At 51.6% G+C, this 22,672-nt stretch overlaps 2 protein-coding genes across 10 annotated transcripts in view; one reads left to right on the top strand and one right to left on the bottom strand.

Annotated features, from left to right (window-relative positions):
- Positions 1–2,417, top strand: part of LOC117716549 (maestro heat-like repeat-containing protein family member 7) — a 32,619-nt gene extending 30,202 nt beyond the window's left edge. Inside the window, exons 20-22 of the mRNA XM_034513609.2 lie at positions 827–929; positions 1,451–1,510; positions 1,905–2,417. Coding sequence (XP_034369500.2) covers positions 827–929; positions 1,451–1,510; positions 1,905–2,056 — 315 coding nt within the window. The 3' untranslated portion in view covers positions 2,057–2,417. The remainder of the gene's footprint in view (positions 1–826; positions 930–1,450; positions 1,511–1,904) is intronic.
- Positions 2,418–6,092: 3,675 nt separating this feature from the next.
- Positions 6,093–22,672, bottom strand: part of Kif21b (kinesin family member 21B) — a 47,819-nt gene continuing 31,239 nt past the window's right edge. For 3 of the 9 annotated variants that reach the window (XM_034512885.3, XM_034512886.3, XM_076941267.1), the window contains exons 23-35: positions 22,471–22,522; positions 22,231–22,288; positions 21,222–21,427; positions 21,064–21,141; positions 19,036–19,149; positions 16,967–17,005; positions 14,831–14,967; positions 13,995–14,175; positions 12,782–12,946; positions 12,385–12,502; positions 11,760–11,930; positions 11,084–11,283; positions 6,093–10,623 (exon numbers count right to left, since the gene is read on the bottom strand). In XM_034512885.3, coding sequence (XP_034368776.1) covers positions 10,524–10,623; positions 11,084–11,283; positions 11,760–11,930; positions 12,385–12,502; positions 12,782–12,946; positions 13,995–14,175; positions 14,831–14,967; positions 16,967–17,005; positions 19,036–19,149; positions 21,064–21,141; positions 21,222–21,427; positions 22,231–22,288; positions 22,471–22,522 — 1,619 coding nt within the window. In that variant the 3' untranslated portion in view covers positions 6,093–10,523. The remainder of the gene's footprint in view (positions 10,624–11,083; positions 11,284–11,759; positions 11,931–12,384; positions 12,503–12,781; positions 12,947–13,994; positions 14,176–14,830; positions 14,968–16,966; positions 17,006–19,035; positions 19,150–21,063; positions 21,142–21,221; positions 21,428–22,230; positions 22,289–22,470; positions 22,523–22,672) is intronic. The other 6 variants (XM_034512889.3, XM_034512890.3, XM_034512887.3 and 3 more) reach the window with 4 other exon arrangements.

The following is a 22,672-nucleotide window of genomic DNA, read 5'->3' as shown; positions in this document are numbered from 1 at the left end:
AGAGAATCAGCCCTTAACCCCTCCCTCCGGTCCCAAGCCATTTGAGTTAACAGACTATATCTCCTTCATGCAGACCACCTACTGGTGCTCTCTGTCCCCCCTCCCCCCCAGTGTTTGCTAACCGTGCAGACATAGGTACATGAACTGGTAAATCTGGAGTACTTTGGAAATGGGAAAGGTGGAGGAAAAACAATTTCTAATACAAAGGCAGAGAACTTGGCCCAGCTTGGGCTTGAAGAAAGGCTTCCCAGACAACATCATCTTCCCAGGGAGAAATGGAAGAGGGTAATGCTTGGTGGATTAGTTCCTTTTCGCTTGCTGTGATTAAACATCATGAAGGGTTTATTTCCACTACAGTTCCAGGGGGTTAGAGTTCATGGTGGCAGGAGCAGGGATCTGAGGGCGCACATCTTGAACTACAAACCTGAATCAGAGAGAGAGAGAACTCAAAATGGCACAAGTCTTTAAACTCTGAAAGCCTGCCTCCAGTGATAAACGTCTCCTTCCAAACCTTCCCAACAGTGCCATCAATTAGGGATCAAGTATTCAAATGCCCGAGGCTATGGCTACATGTAAAAGCTAGACACCAGTAGAACTGAAGACTCAGTCTGTTAGGGCCTTTGTATGCACTGTCATTCCTGTGGCTTGTTCAATCTAGGAAGACTTCATGGAAGAAATAACGCTTCAGTAGCTGGGACACGAGGGCTAAATTTATAGGAGGTTCTGAAAGGTCTTTTTGAGGTCGGGATAATATCTATCTACCATCCTGCTTAGCTTGAGAGGCAAGAGACTTGGCAGCTGTGTTATCTAATGCTGCTTCTTCCAGTTGAAGCAGGAAAGGAGCAAGATGCTCTGGTTTCTGAAGCAGAGTGTGGCCCTCTTTAAGAGTCCCCAGGCCCCCATCCGCCAGGTGGCTGTGTGGTTTGCAGGTATGATGGCCCCCTATCTTCTTGGAGCCACTGTCTCCTTGAAGTTGGGTTTTTCAAACTGATTGAGGGCTGGGCATGTGAGGAGTTAATTACAGGACCCAAGGTAATTAGAGTCCCTGGTAAGGACTCCCATCTGCTCCCACCACAGGGAGCCCCTGGTTGGGTAGGGATGACCTGTCTATTAGCAGAATGGAAAACTCCTAAGAAACCAGGGCAGCATAGCTCCCAAAGGGTGGACCACCAGGCCTGTGGGTTGTTCCTGGTGGAGGAAGTCCAAGGACGGATGGATGCCACCTCCTGTCATCCCTTGGACAGCACCTTTGAAGTGGTGTTTATTTAAGTTGCCTAGAGCCCTTCACAGAATTGGAGAAGCACTTTGGCCTCATGAAGCAAGTGCAGCCCTAAGGCTGAGAAGCAAGGGTGAGACAAACAGAGGGTCAGGTGATGACTTTTATCAGATAGCTTACAGTTAGGACCCATTGGCCCCTTGTGAGGCCACTGAATACCTATGTGCCCCATAGCTCAGATCATCCGGAACCTTAATAAAGCTGAGGAGCAGGAAATTGAAGAGGAATATGCAGGTGAGTGGTCACGCCTGTCCCCGAGACATGTCCTCTACACACTGTGCCCCCCTTTTTCTATGTCTCCACATTGTACACATGATACAGTGAACCCCAGGTGTGGCTCTGTGCTGGGCTGCAGTTCTCCTGGGGGGGGGGGTCAGAGGACTCCACACAGAATGAAGAAAGTCAGAACTGGGGAAGGGACCAAAAGAGCAGCCTGTTTTGTGTCTCCCTGAGCCTGGGGCAAGTTTGGGGTCTCCATTATAATTAACAGTGTGACCTTGTAGAAGAAATCACTGCTTACATTGTAAAAGTTGCCAATTTGCCTCCTTTCTCCAAGCAGAGCCAGGGCCCTCCTGGTCCAGCCTGGCCACTTTTCTGCTTATTGTACCATCCCCTGTGTCTGTTAAAGCCTTCAGGTATATGCAGAGAGACCCTGACCCTACAGTCAGCTGCCTCATCGTGCAGACTTTCTACATCCTAGAAGTCAAAGAGAAGCTGATGCCGCCTAAGGCCCCTTCCCCCTTCCTCTGCATGAGAAGGATCAAAAGGAGATGCTGCTGAGCCTGTAGGCACACCATCAACACTGTGACAGCAGGCTAACCCTTGAGTCCTGTACTAGAAATGGTGTGTCCCTGCAGAACTCTGTTAGTAAAAAGAGAAATCATGATTTTTGTGGAGATGGATGTCAATTTGTGACCACAAGCAGCCTTGTATGTAGAAAACACCTGGGTCAGGCTGGCTTCTCTGGCCCTGCAGCTTCGTGTCCACTCCCATTCAGCCATGTGACCTAAAGTCAGAGTAAGTGGTTTTCTTTGAATCAACTTGAATTACAGACTGAATGATAGATACACAAGACATCGAGACTTCACTTGTACTAGGCAGCTGTTTGGCTTGTTGTGATGCAGGCTCTTGTCATGTGCCCAGGCTGGTCTCAAACTTATGTTCTCATGCCTCAGTCTCCCAAGTGCTGGGATTATAGGTGTGTCTTGGAAGAGCCAGCCTTTATTTTGAGATACTTGTCTTGCTATGTGGTCTAGGCTTGTTTCGAACTCTCCTAGTGGCTGGGCAGTGTTCTTGCTGATAGACAACAGTGTCCCTTCTGGCTAGTTGAAGCAAAAAAATGATTCAGGGTTTTTTGTTTGTTTGTGGTGAGAGAGAGAGAGAGAGAGAGAGAGAGAGAGAGAGAGAGAGAGAGCTCACAGAGTGTGATAAACCATTGTAGGTAGGATCATTTTATAAAAGCAACACTGTGGCTGCCCCTGGGCATTGCCCAAATGGTTGGCTGTGCCCCAAAGGGCCCCTGGGCCCGGATATCAGAAGTATATTCACTGTTCTGCCAAAGAGCCAGAGTGTCTTTCCCCTGCCATGCAAGGCCCCCTAAGAGGACTTGGTCAGTGCCTGCTCTTTCTCAAGCCCCTGTTGGAATCAGTCTTATTGAGATCTACCCGGCATTGAATCCTTGGGGTGTGCTATACAGGGCCATCTGCGGCTCCTGTAGCCCCTCTCACCTCACCACTCTGTCTAGAACCCTGACCTTCAGTCACTGGGAAAAGCTTGTGGAACACAATCCACTTTCCCAGAACAAACACAAGCTCTTTCAATGGGCAAGCATGCTTGGGCTTGGCTGGAGTCCTGCCTAGCTTCACAGTGCTCAGACAGAGAAGTTGCCAGCTGTCTCCTACACACAAGGCCTCAGGAACCTGGGGTGCTCCCTATGCAGGCCCACATCTTTCTTGTGTTATCTTGCAAATTCATCTGCCAGCAAACAAGCCCAGAGGTGGCAGTAGAGGCCCCGCTAACCTGTTACTGCATTGGTTGAGGGCTTGTCTCTCATTTCCCCTTGGTCTGGTTCCTTGGCTCATCAGTTGCCCAGTTACCATTAGGAAGCTTTCTGAGCTGAACACTTTTTATACATAAAAGTAAGTAGAAATAACCAAGACTCAGAAACACCTTATAGCTCTTGCATTGCCCCCAAAGGGCAAAGATGCCTTGCTATAAGCAAGGATAGTATATCTTATATTAAAAATAAAGCCAAACAAAACAACTAATAACAGGTTTTGGGGAAAAAAACCTCCCCCAACACTGGGTATATCCTCATGCCACCCCATTCTCTTTAGTCAAACCCAGATACAGGGATAAAATAATTGGTTCTAAAAACTTCTCTTCTACTACCCCTTTGGCTAATTCTATTGGCTTCTCTGGGCCTCAATTTCCTGTGTGTATAAAATGGGGGATTTGGAAAAATATGTCTTTGTGGTGCTATCCAGCTTAGGCAGTGAATGGCACCAACTTCTTACAAGGGGCTCAGCCCCTAGTGTCTGCTACACAAGCGTGATCATCTGGTTCTTCCTCTCAGGACCCACAAAAGAAAGCAGAGTGTGGGGGTGCATACATGTAACCCAAGCCTGGCGGGGTCAGAGACAGGAGGAGCCCCAGGGCTTTTTGGCCAGGCTGAACTGGCAAGTTCTCAATTCAGTGAGACCTATCTCAAAAGTGACTTGGAAGCCAGGCATGGTGGCACATGCCTTTAATCTCTGCACTTGGGAGACAGAGGCAAGTACAGCTCTGTGAATTTGAGGTCAGCCTGGTCTATACAGTGAGGCCCTGTCTCAAGAAATCAAAAATAGCCAGGCGGTGGTGGCGCACGCTTTTAATCCCAGCACTTGGGAGGCAGAGGCAGGCGGATTTCTGAGTTCGAGGCTAGCCTGGTCTACAGAGTGAGTTCCAGGACAGCCAGAGCTACACAGAGAACCCTGTCTCGAAAAACAAAACAAAAACAAAAACAAACAAACAAACAAACAAAGAAATAAAAAACAAATAAAATACCAATGCATATGTAAACAAGGTGGAACATGATTGAAGAAGACATTTGATATCAATTTTTGACCTCTAGGTGCGTGCACACACACAAGCATGTATACCTGCACACATATGTGTAGGACAGACACACATACACAATTAAAAATAAATCTTTAAATAAACTTTATTTTTTGAGACAGGGTTTCTCTGTATAGCCCTGGCTGTCCTGGAACTCACTCTGTAGACCAGGCTTGGCCTCCAACTCAGGGATCCACATGTCTCTGCCTCCCAAGTGCTGAAACTAAAGGCATGTGCCACCATGCCCAGCATTAAACACATTATTAGAAAGAGCAGCAAGCGTTCTTGACCACTGGCCATCTTTCTGCCCCCCCCTCCACCCCATATTAAAGAATTTGTTAATTCTGGGTCCTTTGCCAAGAGTGTTGGTGTCCCCACAGGCTGACCTGAATTTGAGAAACTGTTGTTGACAATATTCTGGGACGTGAGGGGAGGAGTCAGTACAAAGGGAGGAAACTGTTGAAGCACCCCCTCCTGCCTCATGGCCATCTATATGCCCATCCCAGCAGCAGTTGGCCACACCCAGCTGTCACTTACTTGAGCTGCGGCTGTCTATGGAGCAGAATAGGATCTTGTGTAAAACATAAGCTTTGGAGAGCAGGGGTGGGGCAGGAGACTGGCATGGGGTGGGACTCAGTTGCCTAGCCAAAATCAACGATCTGCAGGAAGCCACCCCATTCTCCAAGGCAGGAGGCTCTGTCCCTGCCCAAGAGGTGGGGAGACATAGGGCAAGACTGCGCACAGTGTCTTCCTTTTGTAGCTAAGGGCCCTCTCTCACTTATTCTGCTGGAGCAGAATCTCTTTCAGAAACCCTCCCCACCCAGCATGGAACCCTAGCTTGTTCCGGTCAGTATAAGCAGCAGGGGTTCAGAAGCCACTTGGTTTTTCCACATGGAAACCAAAGCAACAAAAGATGCTCCTGGCTTCCCGGCTATAGAGAAGTCATAAAACAAAGCCTTCTAACCTTGGGTGGTATTGAGGAGTAGGCCAGACACAGAGTGTTCAGGGAGATGGACAAATGACATAACAGAATGTAGTTGGGGCTAGAAGGGCAGATGGGCGGGAGGCCTTGTGCTTAGCATGCATGAGGCTCTGGGTTCCATTCTCAGCCCTAAAAATGACAAAGGGCAGTGGAGAATACAGGTTTCCGAAGACTGGAAAGTACTGATCTAGTGATAAAATCACAGCCATGCCAGAGCTAGTTTTGTAAATGAGTTTTCAGGGTATTTACAATTCTGTCTTCATTCTGTAGGTGGCAAGGAAACAAAATATGTCCAGTATGTGCCACACACAGGGAGTCCCAAGTCCTAGGGAAGGCATGCACTTTGTTAGTGAAGGGGAGTGGGGGGGGGTGCTTTGGAGGGGCAGGCCGATCAAATCTCAGCTCTGTCCTGGTGAGTCCCTCCCGTGCCATGACTGTTCTCATTTCATAAAGAGACCATCACCTATTACCAGGGACAGGGACGATGCAGCAAAGAACACCCTGAACAGGACTGGGGTGGTGTGCTCACTGCTTGTGTACTTGCCTTGAGCCCTGTAGGCCACATGGAGGGCTGGGAGAGAAGGGGACATACTTCAGGGAACCCTAAACTCAGTGCCAAGTATTGTCCTCCCATGGGGCTACAGTCACAAAGGTCAGTCTCACACACCCACCCCTGAACGACCTCCCACGCCTAAGAAAGAGCCACCAGTCACAGGCCAACAGCCCACTAGTCACAGCTCTGTGGACCACGGTTTTATTTATGACAAGCTCTTAGAACAAACACATACGATTTCCAGAACAGAAATGTACAGCATGAGGCTTAAATAACTTTCATACACTATGTACAGTCATCAGCCGAGGTACAAAACATATACACACCTTGTGCTACCACGTCCCAGGAGAGTGCAGGAGCCGAGTGACACCCTGCAGCCTATGTAGGGGCAACTGCCATAAGAGCTGGTAGTGGAGCAGGGCAGGGCAGGGCAGGGCAGGGCAGGGCACCAAGACATCAGTGGTCTTTTCTGACTTCCCACTTTCTGACAAAGCCTTTAGGGCACAGGCTTGAAGGTGGAAGGGAGGGAGCAAAGGGAGGCCAGCTGGGCACTGGAGATGAAGCAGGGGGTGGGCACAGGGGACAGAACAATGATGTCAAAGAACACGAATGTTCCCTGCAGATTCTCTTGCACACAAGGAGCAGTGAAGACCTGGGAGTCAGGAGATGACGGGCTGGGCTCAGGAAAGTCCTTGGGGGCACTGGCCACTGTACTCAGCAAAGGGAGCAGCAGCAAGCAGTTTCTTGTTAGAAAGGACAAAGGGACAAATGTGGCAGGTTTGGGCCACATGGTGGGAAGGAATGCACTGCTCCTGCAGGGCAGGTCCTGCCCATACAAACATACCAGGCACAGCCAAGGAGGCGTGCCTGCTGCACCCAGCCCAGACTCCAGGGGAGGCCTCCAAAAACTGGGAGAGGGCAGGGCAGATATGTAATGTCCTGCCTTCCTTCGCAGCAACTTCCTGCCTGCGCTGCCACCACAATGGGTAGCACGAGAATCCCCCAGCAAGGCAGCATCCTCTCCACATGGTTTTGTGCTTTGAACTGCTCTTTGCTCAAGCCACACAGCCTAAGACAACCCCAAGGCTGCAGCTGGGGCAACGGTGGGAGGCTACTCCCAGGTCCATATCTGTCCCTTTCCCAGAAGCTGTGGTGGCATTCTGACCACATCAAGGGCTGCGCTGGGTCAGCCTCTCATTCTTTGCGTTCTCTCTCTCCTCTGCAGTCTCTATAGGCTGCTCCAGGCAGCCTCTCCATGAGCTGGCTCCTGTCGCATCAAGTCTCTCCAAGACCAAACACTGAATTGGTTAATACTGGGATGGGTCCTGGCACAGGACTGTGCACAGAAAAGGCCTAAGAGAGTGGGGACAATAGACACTTTCCATCCAGATGGAAGTTAATCAGTTTTGGAAGCATAGATGTTGGGGTTAGCTCAAGAGATGGGAGTCTGGGTCCAGGCTCTTCAGGCTCAGTATGATGGGGTACCAGCTATACTCTGGTTGTTAAAGGCTTAAGGTGTGGGGGTCTAGGGAGGACCCCCACAGCATACAGATGTGGCCTGGGTCTCAAGTCCTAAGATGGGCACAAGGAATAGAAGTATGTGGTGAGTCAGCCACAGACACGGGCAGCCCTGGTCTAGCCTAAGACGCAGCCCATCTGGGAAAGACCTCCTAGGCCCAAGTTTGCTCGTACTGTCTACCCAGAGACATGCTATTGTGCTCAAATCACAACCAGTTTGTGCTTCCGACAAGTAGGATGCTTGTGCAATGAGTAGAGCTGGGGACCTGCTCCCGACTATGTACCTTGGACATCCCTGAAAGGGTGGGTGGGCAGGGATGCCAACGTTCCCAGAACACAGCTCAGAATGGCCCCAGGGACGATGAGCTCAGAGCTCTGATTTCAAGTTTAGTCAATGACACTCGCTGGGACAGCATAGCAGCCCCGCCATGAGGTAGTGACCCATCAGAAATGGCAGAAGGGGTAATGCCGGTGAGCACCTCTCGCGGGGGCTGTAAGACCACACACACTTTGTGCAAGAACTGGCCTTGCAGCTATACAGTACAGGTACCCCGGGCTGGGGCGGCCCAGCCTGTGGGGTCGGGACATAAGTCTCACGTGTTTCTGTAGTCTGTAAACAGTCATGCAGACGGGTTCTGGGTTTTCTTACAGGGTGTAAGGTCCAGGCTTTCCATTCAGGTGGAGAGGGGTGAAGGAAAAGATGTGGTCACTTCTGAGTGCTAAGGATGTTCCTTAACACTCCCAGGATGAGCAGGGGAAGGAGGATTTCTGGTCATTGCAGACAGACAGTCCAGGTTCCAGATGACCTGCTTTCTTGGTGCTTTGTTCTAAACGTCCACTTACCCAGACTTAACACTGTGTCTGGTTGGAGCCACCAATAGGTGGGACGATCTTTTTAGTTTCAGCCTCAGACACAGCTCTGGGATGGTTCAGAGAGGGTCTGGCCTTATCAGTTCCTAACTCTCCCATCCTAGGGCTGTATGGACAGGCACCAATGTGCTCGCCCTAGAGGGAGAAGAGCTAGATGCAGAGGCACCATGCTAGCTCTCCAAGTCCACAAGTCACCATGTCCTCTGAATGGAGCTGGGGTTCATGGATCCCAGAATGAGACCAGGATGCACAAGACCAGTGAAGCAACAGAATAAGTGTGGACCAGTTTAAGGGCAGGGGAAGCTGGGGGGGGGGGAAGAGGGGGGGAGTTGGCAGGGTTGCAGGGCAGGAATGGAGCTGGCCCCTCTCATGGCCCAGTCCTATAAATTCATAGTTGATCCAGTAGGGGGCACTAGACACTGACTTCACCTCATCCCAGCAGCTGAGTCCACAGCACCAAGGGGAGAAGCAAGGACACTGCCTCCTCACACTAATTGAAAGGGAAGGGCCTTTGGCCCAGGCTGGTTTTAAGGCTGTTTCTGGAACGACTAAAGGGAAAGAAGCTGAAGATGCTCCCTGTCCCCTTGGGGGTGGAAACATAATTGGCTGGGGGCTTAGGCAAAGGACCTGGTACCCTTACTACCCAAGTCTACCTAGTGGACAGTCCACCAAGCTACATCCCACTGGACCACACAGGACTCCTGGGAGCATGGGCTCCCTGGTCCTGGGATGTTGGGGTGGACACTCTGACCTTCAGGGGCTGTGGGCACAAGGCCCAGAGTAGAAGACACATGTGGGCTGCGGGCATGGCTAGCATAAGGCTGCCCAGCATGATGCCAGGCCTCAGGATGGAGAAAGGCACTGTGGCATCAGGTGGCCTAGAGACCTGGTCTATCCTAGAAGGTATGCCGGGATGGGCAGGACTGGGGCAATGGTCAGAGCTGCAAAGGATGGAGAAGGCTCCCCTCATCTGCAGAGCAAGCAGAGGGAGGGCCCCGGAGTGCCAGAGAGAAGACCCCCCCCCCCCCCGCGCCAGGGGCGGAGGGAAGAATGGAAAGAAACTTCAAGTCAGTTTCCAGGAGGCAAACAGCAGAACACAAAAATAAAAATCAGTATATTAAATGACTGCAGTACTGCTGACCTTCTCCCCAAAGGAATCGTTTAAGCAGCTCTTCTGAGGTCCCAGCAGAAGAGAACCTCAAGGAATGACTGGGCCCCACTGAGATTGGCTGTGGGTGGCTGTAGGGTTTAGGGTCAGCTGCAGGACTCAGCTGCTTACATCTGTTTCCATGGTTACCTGAGAACTACCTTGGTGGGCTCAGAGGCAGGTGCAGTGGCTCCAGAGGTGGGGCTAGCTCACTGGAAGATAGATGGGGGCTTCTCCCTGCTTCTCCCTCAGTCTCAACTTAGGCTGAGGACCTGGGAGAGGGGCAGGGCTGGCTCAGCTAGAGACAACATGGCCAGCTGAGAGGAAGGCAGGGAACAGGTGAGGGCAGCGCAGCATGGGAATCATACCCTTTGGCTTCACAGCTTGTCTCCCTCCTCGGCCTCTCCTTTCTCAGGAGGCAGGGGAGGGACAGAGAGGGCGTGGAGGAGGCAGAGCTAGAGAGGAGCCACACCCTCTGTCCTCGTGAACCTGGCTGGTCTGGTAAGGTCGGACCACAGCTTCCTTTCCAAGCTGGGTAGGCTGCCGGGTCTGGCCACTTTCAGTCCTAACTTCAAGGGTGGGCTGCTGGTAGCCTCCGCATGCTCCAGAACTTCACTGTCAGGTCACTGGGGAGGACAGAGCGAGGCTGTTCAGCTGTGGATGTGGGGGCGGCTGGTTGCCCCCAAAAGTCAAGGTTGGGCAGATTTCCCACCTCCCTCACATATGGCCGTGCTAAGGCAGATACTGCTTAGGACCCGTGGGGACCTCACAGGGAAGGGTACTGGGCAAGGGGAGGGCCCAGGCCATGGTGTCCAAGACCCTGCAAGACTGGTGTCCTGGACTTTCCTGTTTTGTTTTGTCCAGGCCTGAATTCCTCCCCTCTGCTCTCTGCCACCTAGGGTTCTGGCCCACTGCTCATGCTTGCAAGAGGGTCCGGGAGGGCAATCTGTGGGGCCAGGCAGGGTGTGAAGTAAGAAGGTCAAGAGTAAAACAGTCTCATACCGTGAAGAAGCAGCTCAGATCGAGGTGGGGAAAGACAGGAAAAGGCAAGAGGGGAAGAGTGAGAGAGGAAGGGGGAGGGTCAGGGTAGGGTGGTGGCGCGGCCCTTTATGGCCAGGACTCGTCGAGGAAGGCAGGGGGTGAGTCCAGGGACGTAATTCCACAGCTTTACCCGGCAGTCACTATTTGGGGGAGGGGGGAAGAGGTAGAGAGGCAGAGAAGAGAGGTAGGAAGAGATGGGAGGGGAAAGAAGGGACATGGTGGGAACAAGGAGAGAAAAGAAGAAACCCGGCTGAGTAGTGTCCTTGGGATAGAGGACCTGGCACTGCCTGCACAGGGGCAGAGGTGTGGGGGTGGCGGGGCAGTCCTTAGCTCCTGTGCAGGGGCAAGTGATTGGGATCGCTGCAGGGGCAAGTCCCGGCCTGGGGCCCAGTGGCTCCCTGATCCCCTGCCGAGTGCAGCACCCAGGACACTGGGTGCTTTGTGCTCAGTGGAGATGAGCAAAGGTATAGAGAGAGGTGCTTGGTGGGGTTCTGCTCTGCGAATCGGATCTGTGTGGGGACAGCTGTGGAGCCCTGAGCCAGTTGTCAACCCAGTCACCCTAGGAGGGGAGCAAAGTGGCTCTCTCTGCCTAGCACCTACCTGGAGGCCGTGAAGATGTGCTTGCTGTTGGTGCAGATGGCATTGATGGGGCTGTCGTGGCCCTTGATCTCACCAATGGGCGTGAAGTTGTCCACGTTCCAGACCTTGATGAAGCCTGCCCGGCAGGCACTCAACAGCATGGGCCGGCCGGGTACAAAGGCCAGAGCGCACACCCAGTCCTTGTGAGCATTGGGGATTTGCTGTGGAAGGGCCAGGGCTGATAAGATGTAGGGAAGGGAGAGGGCCTGCCCCAGAGCCCCAGGAACAGCACCCCACACACACCCACACCCACACCCACACCCACACCCCGCTAGCAGTGGAGGGATGCTGCCTGGCTCCGGGCAGCTCTAGCTATCATGCAGACTGATCCTACCATTCCCAGGAGCCAGGCTGAGGGGATTCAAAAGCCCAGATGGGTTCTTCTCCCCAGTTCCCACACCCGAGCATCTGAATCTGTGCTGCTGGAGAAATGTTCAGCTCACAGGAGAGTAGGCTAAAGCAAAGAGCTCCCACAAAGAACTGGGTGCAAGGGCCCAAATGGAGTCCCCACAGGCTGCAGGGAGAGGGGTGTGGGGACAGCAGGGAAGAAAGTAGACAGCAGGCAGTCTTGAAGGGGCTCTGCTACGGTCTGCCTGGGGCCTTGCCCTGGCACATTCCTCCTCTCCCTTCCCCGAACCTGAATGAGCTCCTGCTGTTCCAGGTCCCACTTCTTGATGCCATTGTCTCTGGAGCCACTGAACAGTATGTCTCCTTGGATGGCCAGGCATTCGATACCATCATAGTGAGGGGGCTCAAAGTTGTGGGTTGGGCCAATGGTGCCCGTCACACAGTCACCCAGCTGGAACATCTGCAGACGAGAAGGGACAGAGCTCAGACAGGGGCATGATCGATTGAGGCCGGTCTGGAGAACCGTTGGAAGAACACTGCTATAGTCCCACTACCTCTGTCTTGTTTATTTGCTTCTTTCTGTTTTATGGCCACCCAGTGTCCAACCATATCCACAGAGAGCAAACCAAATCACTGGGTTCTGTATACTTTGTATTTCTCCCCTATTTATTATGTTAACGATCGCAACATCTCCCATTCAGAGGCTCAACCTGCATCCCTCATACACTGAGGTTGTTATTTTTCATTGTTTACAGAATAATTCTATCAACATGCATCTTCCTATCTTCTCCGAGATGCCCTCTCCAGCAGCAGTTCCCAGAGTCTCACTGGCTTTTATGTGTTCCCAGTAAACAGCACCATTCAGGCCTCAGAGCAGAGGTGGCCACAGCTTAGGTCAAGGCAGTTGTAGATACCTTCACATAGTGGTCCTTGGAGCCCGTCACCACGAGGTCATGCTGGTTTGAAGTCTGGGTGACCGTCAGGCACATCACTGTGCCAATGTGGCCGGTCAGTTTGCCAATGGGCTGGAACCTGCAGCAGGGAGAGGCCCAGGCAGGGATAGTAGGTCGGAGGGCACTTACATTGGATCAGGGGACTGGAGGGAATCTGATCTGGAATAGATAGACCTGGCCAATCTACTCCCTCTCCCCTTCAAAGCAAGATCAAGGACCAAGATTTTCAAAGGCAAGAAAGAAGTTCATAGAGTAGGGGGCTGGAGGCACAGTTGAGGTCCTGCCCACCCTGGAGTAGGCCACCCCATGCAGGGCCTGTGGACCTTCCCTGGGCCTCTTCTCCAGATATTTCACCGACCTGTTGAGCTCCCAGATGCGGACAGCATTGCCAGAGGCAACGTATAGCATGGTGCCTGAGGGGCTGAGGGCCATCTGGTTGATCTGATGCTCCCCCTGGGCACTGGTGATGGCGCGGGTGGATGTGGTTATGCAGGCATCTCCTGAGATCACCTGGCCTGAGGACCTACCCAGAGGGAAAAAAGGCAAAGCCAGAAATGGGTCAGAAGAGTCTACCCACAAAGGCCAGGAAACAAATAAACTTCACTCAGACCAGCTCAGAAAAGACACTTCTTCCAGGAAGTCTCTTCCCCTATCTGGGCAAAACAGCTTTCTTTAGAAGCATGTGCCCCTACATTCAATCCAGCATGTCTCTATGACCTGTTGGTGTGCCTGGGTAGGTTTGGGTAGACTGTAAAGAGTCCAGGGACAGGCTCTGAAGCTGGCTGGTTCATGTAGAAATCACTTAACGTCTTTTCTCTGAGTCCCCATTTCCTCATCCCCGCACCCAGACTTCATTTAAATAAATAAATAAATAAATGCCAAACAATATATATAAGGACAGTTTTAGTCTTATAGCAAAACTGAGTGGAAGGTGGAGTTTTCCTATATACCTCTTTCTTTCCCAACGTGTACAGCCTCCCCCATTGTCAACATCCCTCAGCACAGCCTGGGCTACAGCAGGCGAACCTATAATGGATATATCATCACCCAAGTTCATCGCGTACAGTGGGGTTCATTCTGGGTGGGTGTTCTATACTCTGTAGGTTCAGTCAAATGCGTGACGTTATCTGTGACTACTGCATCATACAGAACAAGTTCAGGGCCCTAAATACCCTCTGTGTCTGTTTTTCAACTATCAAACTAAACAATTTGTGATTTATAGTGTACACATAAGGACAAAACCTGACTTCTGGAGGGTTTGTGTCCTTACAAGCAGGACCATGCTGGGTGGCGCATCTGTGAGGCAGGTGGCTGGCCTGGCTTTGGAGGCTGTTGCCATCTGCTGGTCTTTTGGATTCCTTGTGACCTATGCAGTCCATCTCAAATGGTAGAACTTGAAGGACTGAGACAAAGGTAGGCCAAAGGCTCACTAACATGCTGTTCAGAAACCGTCCCCCAAGCCACCTTGCCTCCCCTGGAGTCAAAGCAAGTCTATGGGCTAGCAAGGACCTTTGTGCCCACCTAATCAGGCTGTGCAGGGAAGAACTGTTCTCAAGTAGTGGTACACTTACGTGAGTGTCCGAATGCACTTGGCTGAGTCCCGGATGTCCCACACCTTGATGTAGGAGCTGGACACAGAGAACACCAGCCCCGAGTGGCTGCAGTATTTGATAGAAACCACATTGTTGGGGTGGCCCTTGAGAGCTGCAATCTCCTGCCCTGTCACCAGGTTCCACATCTTGCAGCTACGGTCTGCCAGAGACAGGGAAACAAGTCTGAGGGAGAAGCATGCATGCATGTGTAGTCTCATAAAAACACAGGAGACCAAGAAAGGGCTGAGGTCTTTAAATAATGGTGAGTTCTCTGATCATTGTAAGGTGTCCTGGGCTAAATAAATTTCCTATAAACCCACTGCTTATTAAATGACCAAGTATCAAGAAAACATGAAAAAACTTGGAACCAATCAACCATACCTCAGTTGGTAGCTAACCACTCATCTCTGTGTGTATAAATGTATATATACATATGCATACATATATTCACATATGCATACACAGGTTTCCTATTACGTGTGTCTGATACAAACTTGTTCCTTCTTCTGGTCAAAGTTTTAACTTTTTTGTTGTGACTTGGTAGTAGGACAATAAACTTCTGCTGCTGAGACTAGAGGAACTGCCTGGGTGCAGCTGCAGAGATGACAGGAGTGTTGGGTAATATTGGGGAGGAAGTGATGGTTTTAGAGAGTTGAGATGTTGGAACTTCAGAGAAGCTTCTAGAAATGTGGCCTGGAGGAGTAGGTAGTGGTAGAGCCAACAGGACTACATGGAAGGGAGGGCTCAGCCAAGCACCTGTGTTGGGTGTGTGAGCTCCAAGCCTAACCCCGATGGCCCCTCAAGTCTCCACAAACCTTTGGATCCAGTGAAAAGCAACTCGTCGGTGGCATCCAGACAGAGGATAGGCTTGGTGTGGCCCTCAGCCATGGAGACACACTGCAGTGGGGCCGTCCGTGCTCCCTTTGCTCCGCCAATGGGGGTGATGACGCCCCTTCCCAGGAGAGAGTGAGAGAGGATGTGCCAGTCAGCCAAGGAGACCGGGGCCAGGCTGACTGAGGCACATGGAAGAGAGGGGTCTGCGCTGAGAGGGACAATGAATCCTGAGAGATTCTGACGCTGCTAGCAACATGTCACCAATGTCTGAGAGCCAGCAAGAGCTGTGGTTGCCATCCTTAGCACTGCAGGAGAAGCCCATGCCAGGCAAGCTGGAAGGAACAGGGTGGGGAAAGGCTCCCTGACTTAAAGCTGGAGATGAGCATACGGCCATCTCTGGTGGGGCAGGGTAGAGGCCCAGGTATTAGAATTGGCCTCTGTAGTTCCTTCCCATCAGCCTACATGCTTCTTTGGTGATCAAAACTGGGGGAAGGGAAAGAGAGTGGGAAAGATGTCCAGGTCATCACCCTCTCCATGCTTCATTGCCAGTCAGCATTCTGGAGCTGGTACCTTCTAACAGTGAGGCAGGTAGACATCTACACAGAGCCCCTGGTTGGACCAGCATAGTCAAACCTGCGTCTATCACATACAAAAGGATAAATCAGCACTGTTATCCCAGCACTTTGTAGGCTTAGGTAGGAGGATTGCTGTGCATTTGAGGCCAGACTGGTCTACAAAAGGAGTTCAAGGCCAGCCTGACAATATACAAAACCTTATCAAACACAAACCAACCAACAAATAACGCCCTCCTCCAAAACCTCAAAGGGATAGATAACCCAGGGACCACAGCCCAGCTTGGGGCTGGGATGCTCGGGTCTCACTGGAACTAGCCTGCCTGGACCCAGAATGGCACCTGCTTGTTCCGCTCCATGAGTATACGAATAAAGCCAAGTCAGCGTGAGGGTTTAGGTGTATCTACCTCTTGGGGTTCTGGGGATGACTTTGTCTTTCTCAGGAAGGTTTTGGGTGAGATCCAGCCAGGTTATACCTAAAACCATAGTCAAGCTGGTTCAAAGACAAGGCTGTTGCTGACAGGAGAGCAGTGCCTGGGGGTTTACCAGATGGCTGAGGTCCCACTTGTGGCTCTTTTACACAGCCTGGCAGACTTGCTCATGGCTGGTGCAACACTGGAATCCTAGTCAGGCAGGCAGGCCTACTTGCCAGATAAACACATGTGGAAGTAGCTCCCTGAGCTGCTTTTGCTCCTAGCTCGTGATGTCAGTTTAGGCTGAATTAGGCCAAGATCACCATGAAAATGTTTCGTTAAGGAGCCCGCTCTCTGAAGAGACTGGTGTGTTATAGGTAACAGCTGCTGGCAAGGCCTCACTGCACAGGGTGCTAACCATGAGGCAGAGTAAGGTGAGCAAAGAGCATGCGTGGAGAGCTAGAGGGAGCTCTTGGCCTTTAGAAGAAAGCCTTCTGCTGCCAGCGTCCCAAGTCTTACCCCTTGCTGTGGGGTATCTGTGCTCAGTAAGTTTGGCTGTCCCATGGGCTGGGGAGGAGGCACCCACAAACTGCATGCTAAGAGAGATAAGCAAGGGCACTGCTTCCCTTGGAGCTTAAGTTTGCAAGATTCACCCATCAACACAAGCTAATTTACAAGAACAGCAAGCACAGCCGCCATAGCCAGTGACAGTCAACAAAAAACTAGCAGGCTGACACGGTCCTCATGGTACCTCTTGCTCTGCAAAGCTCTGCTTCAACTCCATCCCAACCCAGGCTTCCATGTCCCTCCCCCACCTTGCCCAGGGCAGGAGGGTAAAGAGAACATGGCTAGCCACAAGCAACTGCACCCTCCCCCATCACAAACCCTTAGCTCTAGTCAGGCATTGCATAGTCTGAGGCCATGGGGTCACCATGAGAGGGAGGAACCATGGGGTGAGAAGAGATCTCAGGAGGGACACGGATATGGAAGAGGCAGGGGCTAGGAGAGGAGGGGCAGCATGCGGAGGACAGGTGTACAGGCCGGGGTGGGGTAGGGGCTGGTGTAGCATGGGGCAAAGAGAAAAAGAAGAGAGTGGAAGGGGAGCCAAACATGAGAGACATTCTGTGTGTACCTCAGGACCTCCGACAAAGAGGAATCGCTGTCATCAGACCTGGGAAGGGCAGAAAATTAGCTGGATTAGGGGAGAGAGGAAAACACACATAGGAAGGGCAGGAGCAGCGGCAGCAACAGCGCAGGGAGGTCAGAGGGCGGTTATTCTCTTCAGGGAAGGCAGAGAGAGGCAGAGGAAGAAGGCCTTCGAGGACAGTGGTGGGGTTGGGGTGGGGACAAACTGGCCTGGGAGCTGGGAGAGTCCCCCAGCAGTGGACCACCAGGGGGTCTCTCAGCTAGCAGGGTAGGGGTGGGGAGGGAGCCACAGGAGGTGTGGGAGGCCAACCCACTCTTGGTAAGATGGTTCCAGGTCTCTTTGCTAGTTCCAAGCTCTCTGGTTGGCCCACACTGCATAAGCTAAGGCCAACTGCATCACCCCAGCAATGCTCAAGCCTGCCAAAGGTCACAAGGAGGCCCCACTGCTCTTTCCTTCTCTGAGACCATGTCTAGAAGCTTACTCTGTTGCATATGGGTCCCCAGAATGGACCAGTGGATAGGACCAAAGCCTTAAGATCAGGCTAGGATGGGCAGGATCCTAGCCCAATTCTTGGGAAAAGGAAGGAAGGAAGGAAAGAAGGAAGGAAGGAAGGAAGGAAGGAAGGAAGGAAGGAAGGAAGGAAAGAAGGAAGGAAGGAAGGAAGGAAGGAAGGAAGGAAAGAAGGAAGGAAGGATAAAAGGAAGAGACAAAAAAGACAGACAAGTTTAAGCCGGATGTAGTGGCACAAGCCGGATGTAATGGCACATGCCTGTAACCCTAGCACCCAGGAGGCTAAAGCAGAAGAGTAAGGGTTTGATAGTTTAAACACATGGCAAGACCCTGTTTCAAAAACAAAATAAAGAAATAAGTAGTAAACAAAGTGACCAGTCAAGTCAATTGCATGGCACCGGGGGAGAGATACGTATTGTGATAAGGAGGACCAGACATGTCCACAGCTCCTTCAGTAGGAGCTGAGCTGAAACAATCTGGGGAAAGGACAGTGTCCAGGATGCTGACCTGTCCAGGATGCTGACCTTCTGTGTCTGCCTTCATGATCTTATCATCTAGGGAGCAGTATTTCAAGTCAGAAGGGGATACTTATGTGTGAGGCTGGACAGAGCATGTAGCATGTACAGCAAGCAGTCTATAATTTAGGCTCCCCTGAAGGTCTCAACACCATTGCTCCTCATGGAAGGAAAGCTTTTAGGGGAAAAAGAAAGTGTCCTTTGGGGTCCCACAGAACTGAAGATGGTCACAGTGGGCTTGGGGGAACACAGAGATGAAATCAGGAATGATGGTGTTTGCCCCAAGGCAAAGTCCCACTGACAGGGTGAGCAGCCCCAGATTCTGGGCACTTTCTATGCAAGAGCTCTTGGGCTCTGCTTTGGACCATATTCTTATGCAAACTGGGAAGGGCAGACAATCCTTGGAGTGACTGACAGTTTAAATGGAATTACGCATGTACAGCAGATTGCAGAGCAATGTTAAGCACCTTCTGAATATAGGGATGGTTGTGAACAGAATGACCCCATAGCAACTATAGCATAGCAACAGGAGCTGTGAGTACAGCTGAGTACCCCATAGCAACTGTAGCATAGCAACAGGAGCTGTGAGTACAGCTGCAGGTGAGGCTGCCACATGAGGATGACTCAAAGGTCTCTGTCCACTGGGCAGTGCTCAAGGGTCATGGGGCCTTGTGTAAAGCTTTTGCAATCAGGTAGGACAGTAGTTGAAGCTTAAGAAATGGCTTCCAAGAACAGTAAAGACAGCAGAAGCAGATAAAGGGGGGCACTTTAGAGTACCCTCTGGTGCCCCACAAGGACACCACTCCTGACTGTCCCACCCTCGTGAGGTAACTTCTCTCTTTTCCTTTCCTGGCATCCCAGCATGTTGAAGGGAGGGAGAGACCCTTGGCCAGTACAGAAAAGATGCTAGTGCCAGGGCCTCGTGGCTCAGAGGAGCCGGAACAAGAGGGCTGGAGTCTACCCACTTAACCGGCCCCACAGGCTCCCTCCCGGCATCAGTGCCTTCCCTGGCTCTCCACAGGCCCTTACTTGTCCAGTGCTGAGCCCTGGCTCTGATTGCTGGTGAGACGAGAGAAGACGTTGCGGTCGTTGCGGGGCCGAGTGGGAGGTGATGAGGGAGGTGTGAATCCCATGTCTGTGGATCTGGTAAATGAGGACAGAGAGTCATCGGTGATCAGACACTTGCCCATAAGTCCACCTAGCTTCTGTCCCACCACAGAGCCCCAGAGGTCGGAGCCTGCTGTGTAGTGACCTCAGAACTGCTTGCCTGTAGTCAAGATCCTAGAAGCTGTTCTTTTTAGATATTTATTAGACTTGATTTGATGTGGGTGGGTGTACCGGCTGCCTTTGTGTCACTACACAATGTGTGTGTGCAGTGCCTGTGGAGCCCAGAAGAGGGCACCAAACACCCTAGAACTCGAGTTACAGGCGGTGAGCCTCGTGAGAGCTAAGGGTTGAACCCAGGTCCTCTGGAAGAACACTGGTGCTCTCTGAACCACAGAGCCATCTCTTCAGTCCCTAGATGCTGTTCTTAAAAATCACTTCCTTATGGCACATTTGGAGATTCACGTACTTTCTGAAATCTGTCTGTAGTCCCACAACCATTTTGTGTGAATCTCAGACTTACAAAAGGCAGTGTAGTGAAAATCCCGAGTAACTCACATGTGTGCCTCTAACGGGGGCTGTTTCCACCCTGACCCTGGAAGCAAATGTCCTGATGGTGCCTCGCTTGTGGCCTTTATTTATCATTGCATTTTGTGTTTCTTAACAATGCCTTTGAGTTCCATTTGTGTTGTGACACATGACCTCGCCATGTAGATCAGGCTGGCCCTGACTTCGCAAATGATCCTTCTGCCTCTATTTCCTGGGTACTAAGGATGACAGGTGTGGGCTACCAGGCCTAGTTACTTGGTGGGCTTGATTACTGAAATGGTCCCAAGGCATAAAGTGACAGTGCTCTCGGATTTTGCTAAGCATTGGAAAGCTGGGGAAAGCTACACAAGCTTCCTTGGTGCCACAGTGCCGTGCCTGAGCTAGCAAGCGGTAGCATACAGTAACTAAGGTGCCTTTAAAGAGAGACAGACCTAATTAAAGGTGATACTGATGCTGTAATCACAGTCATCTCTTCATAGCAACCTGGCCCTCCATCCTCTATGAGACCAGTGACTCTGAATCACCGATTCATTGTTCACCGTGAACCAGAAGAACTGACAGTTCCTTCAAGGAAGAGTTTATGACCTTGTTGGCCCGCTCAATCCTCTCTTTGGAAAACTGTCGTTACATTCCCTTCCTTTTGGATCGGCTTCGTGAGTTCAGCTTCACCCTCAGACTACAACTTCAGCGTGTTCTCTGAAGATGAAGTCCGTCAGGGTCCAAGTGCATAGACGTCCGCTCAACTCCTCCCGACTTGCACCACATGCAAGCCAGTGCTATGGCATCTGCTTTGGTAAAGGCGGGAGGCTGGCATCTGACGCGGGTTCTTTTCCTGCCTCTCAGCAGGGCAGGCTGCAATGCTTTCTCTGAGCCCTGATGCCTCACTATTGAGCTGGGAAGACCACCAAACCTCTTAACATTAAGTATATGACCATAGGGCCATAAAGGGTCCATAGGGTGTGGATACTCTGCAGAGCTGGGCCCATGTGTGCCTGACTAGCTGGAGACTCCTACATGACTTCTCTGATAGTCTGAACTTCCCTCATAGGAGGAAGCCTTTGAAAGAACGGAAACTACAAAGGATTTAAGACCACAAAAAAGGGGCTAAAGCACATTTGGACAATGCCAGTCAAAGCTGCTGCGAGCCATCTAGATTAAGTGCACATTGGGAGTTTCCAGCCTGTGGCTTAGCTATGTGCTTTCAGCTGCCTCGTGGAGACAGCATCTCTTGAGCCCATACCTGACATGGTTGGCAAGGGTTCATGGCAAAGCTGAATGACTAAGGCCAGCTGGGCCATAGCAAGTGTGTATGATGGTCCACAGAGAAGAAATCTCACAGCCATTCATGCACCTAAGGCCTGGACTGGCAGTGACTCTGGAGTAGGTTCTAGAAGATGCTTTTACCTGATAGGCTGTCCTCGGTCATAAGACTTCCTTCGGGTCAGAGGGGATGTGTCTGTGGCACCTCGAGACTGCCGAGGGCTGGAAAAGAAGGTTCCAGTGAATCTGAGACCTAACTTTCTACCCACCTTAACCCCATGTACCTGGATCCTCCTCCTTACAAAGTGCTGCCCCGGGTGGGCAGGCTGACGGTGCGAGAGACCTTGTCCCGGTAGTAGGGGTCCCGGATAGAGAAGCCCACCCCATCCTCTTTGATCTCAACGAGGGAGGCCAGGGACTTGGTGATGTTCTTGGTGGAGCTGTCCAACGGGGGTCCTAGGCACTCCGCAGACACGGCTTTCATTTGTGCAGACAGCTTGGGTTCACCCTAGGAAAGGGAGGATGAGTGAACCAATTTGCCCAACTGATGGATGGACCATAAAGGGAAAGTGAGCACTTGGCCTGATGACCCAGACCTGCAACCCCAGGTACACAGGAGGCTGAGATTCTAGGCAGTGGCGGGGGGGAAAAAAAAGCAGAGCAGAGCAAAGGACCGAGAGGTGGGTAAATTCTGAGGAAAATGATACTGCCTGGTCTGAGGGAGAGTTGCTGATGGAAGCCCTGAGCTGGACTACGCAAACTGCAGAGTGTCCAGACTGAATTCCAGTCAGCTCACCCAGGACTAGGCACAACTCATCATTGGTGGCACGGTCTGCACTTTCCTGAGTCTGACTTTAATAAGCCCTGAGTTCTGGTCCATTCTAATCACTAACCCCTTGCTGTTAAGAAAACTCTCCTGTTGTCTTTCATGCGGTTGAACAGCTACAGGAAAGATAACCAGGGATCTGTGGTCAGCTTTGACCCTGGGTCTTCCGTGGGGAAGGAGACATTCTGTAAAGCAGGGTCCCTGGGTATAGTCATGACATGAGGCAGAGTAGAAAGAAGCTTTTAGTTGTTCTAGTCATTTCTCCCATCTTGAAAAGAGTGGGCTGCCTGGTTTACACAGCAAATTCCAGGTTAGTTCCGCCTTCCCCGCCCCCAATTCCAGGCAAGATGCTTCTTGGCACCTCCATTCCTGATTAGGATAAAATTGAATTGGGGCTCGGGGCGTAAAAACTACAGGCATAGAGATTAGCCTGGGAGGTTGGCCCTGATAGGAAAACCTAAAGCCTGTTTTCCAGCAGGGCTTACCTTGAACTTGAAGTCATCATGGCTGGTGGAGCCCTTCATGGTGAATGACTGGGAAAAGCTAGGGAAGGAGCCAAGAGAGTTTAGGACCATGCTAGTTATACAGTCTCTCTAGGACTTAGACATATCTGGGTCCCAAAGAGCCCGCAAAGCCAAGCTCAGCCAGGGGGCCCTATGGAGACATCCCCCCATCCCCAGGTGCATGCTGTGAGGCAGCCTCCGACCCCCTGCTTGAAAACTCACCTCCCCTCAGAGAACTCTGAAACCTCTTCATCTGTGCTCACGTAGCCGTTCTCTGAGGGAGGGAAGGAAGGAAGAAGTTTGAGAGACCCTATCGGAGTATGGGGAAAGAAAACACAGCGTCTCTCTGGCATCTCACCCGGTAGGATCAGACCAAGGCTTCTGAGGGAATCCTGAGGCAGGGGAGCTTCCCCTACACTCATGC

This window comes from Arvicanthis niloticus, chromosome 10 (assembly GCF_011762505.2).
Source record: "Arvicanthis niloticus isolate mArvNil1 chromosome 10, mArvNil1.pat.X, whole genome shotgun sequence".
Lineage (NCBI taxonomy): Eukaryota > Metazoa > Chordata > Mammalia > Rodentia > Muridae > Arvicanthis > Arvicanthis niloticus.
This window is presented reverse-complemented; position numbering and strand designations above follow the sequence as displayed.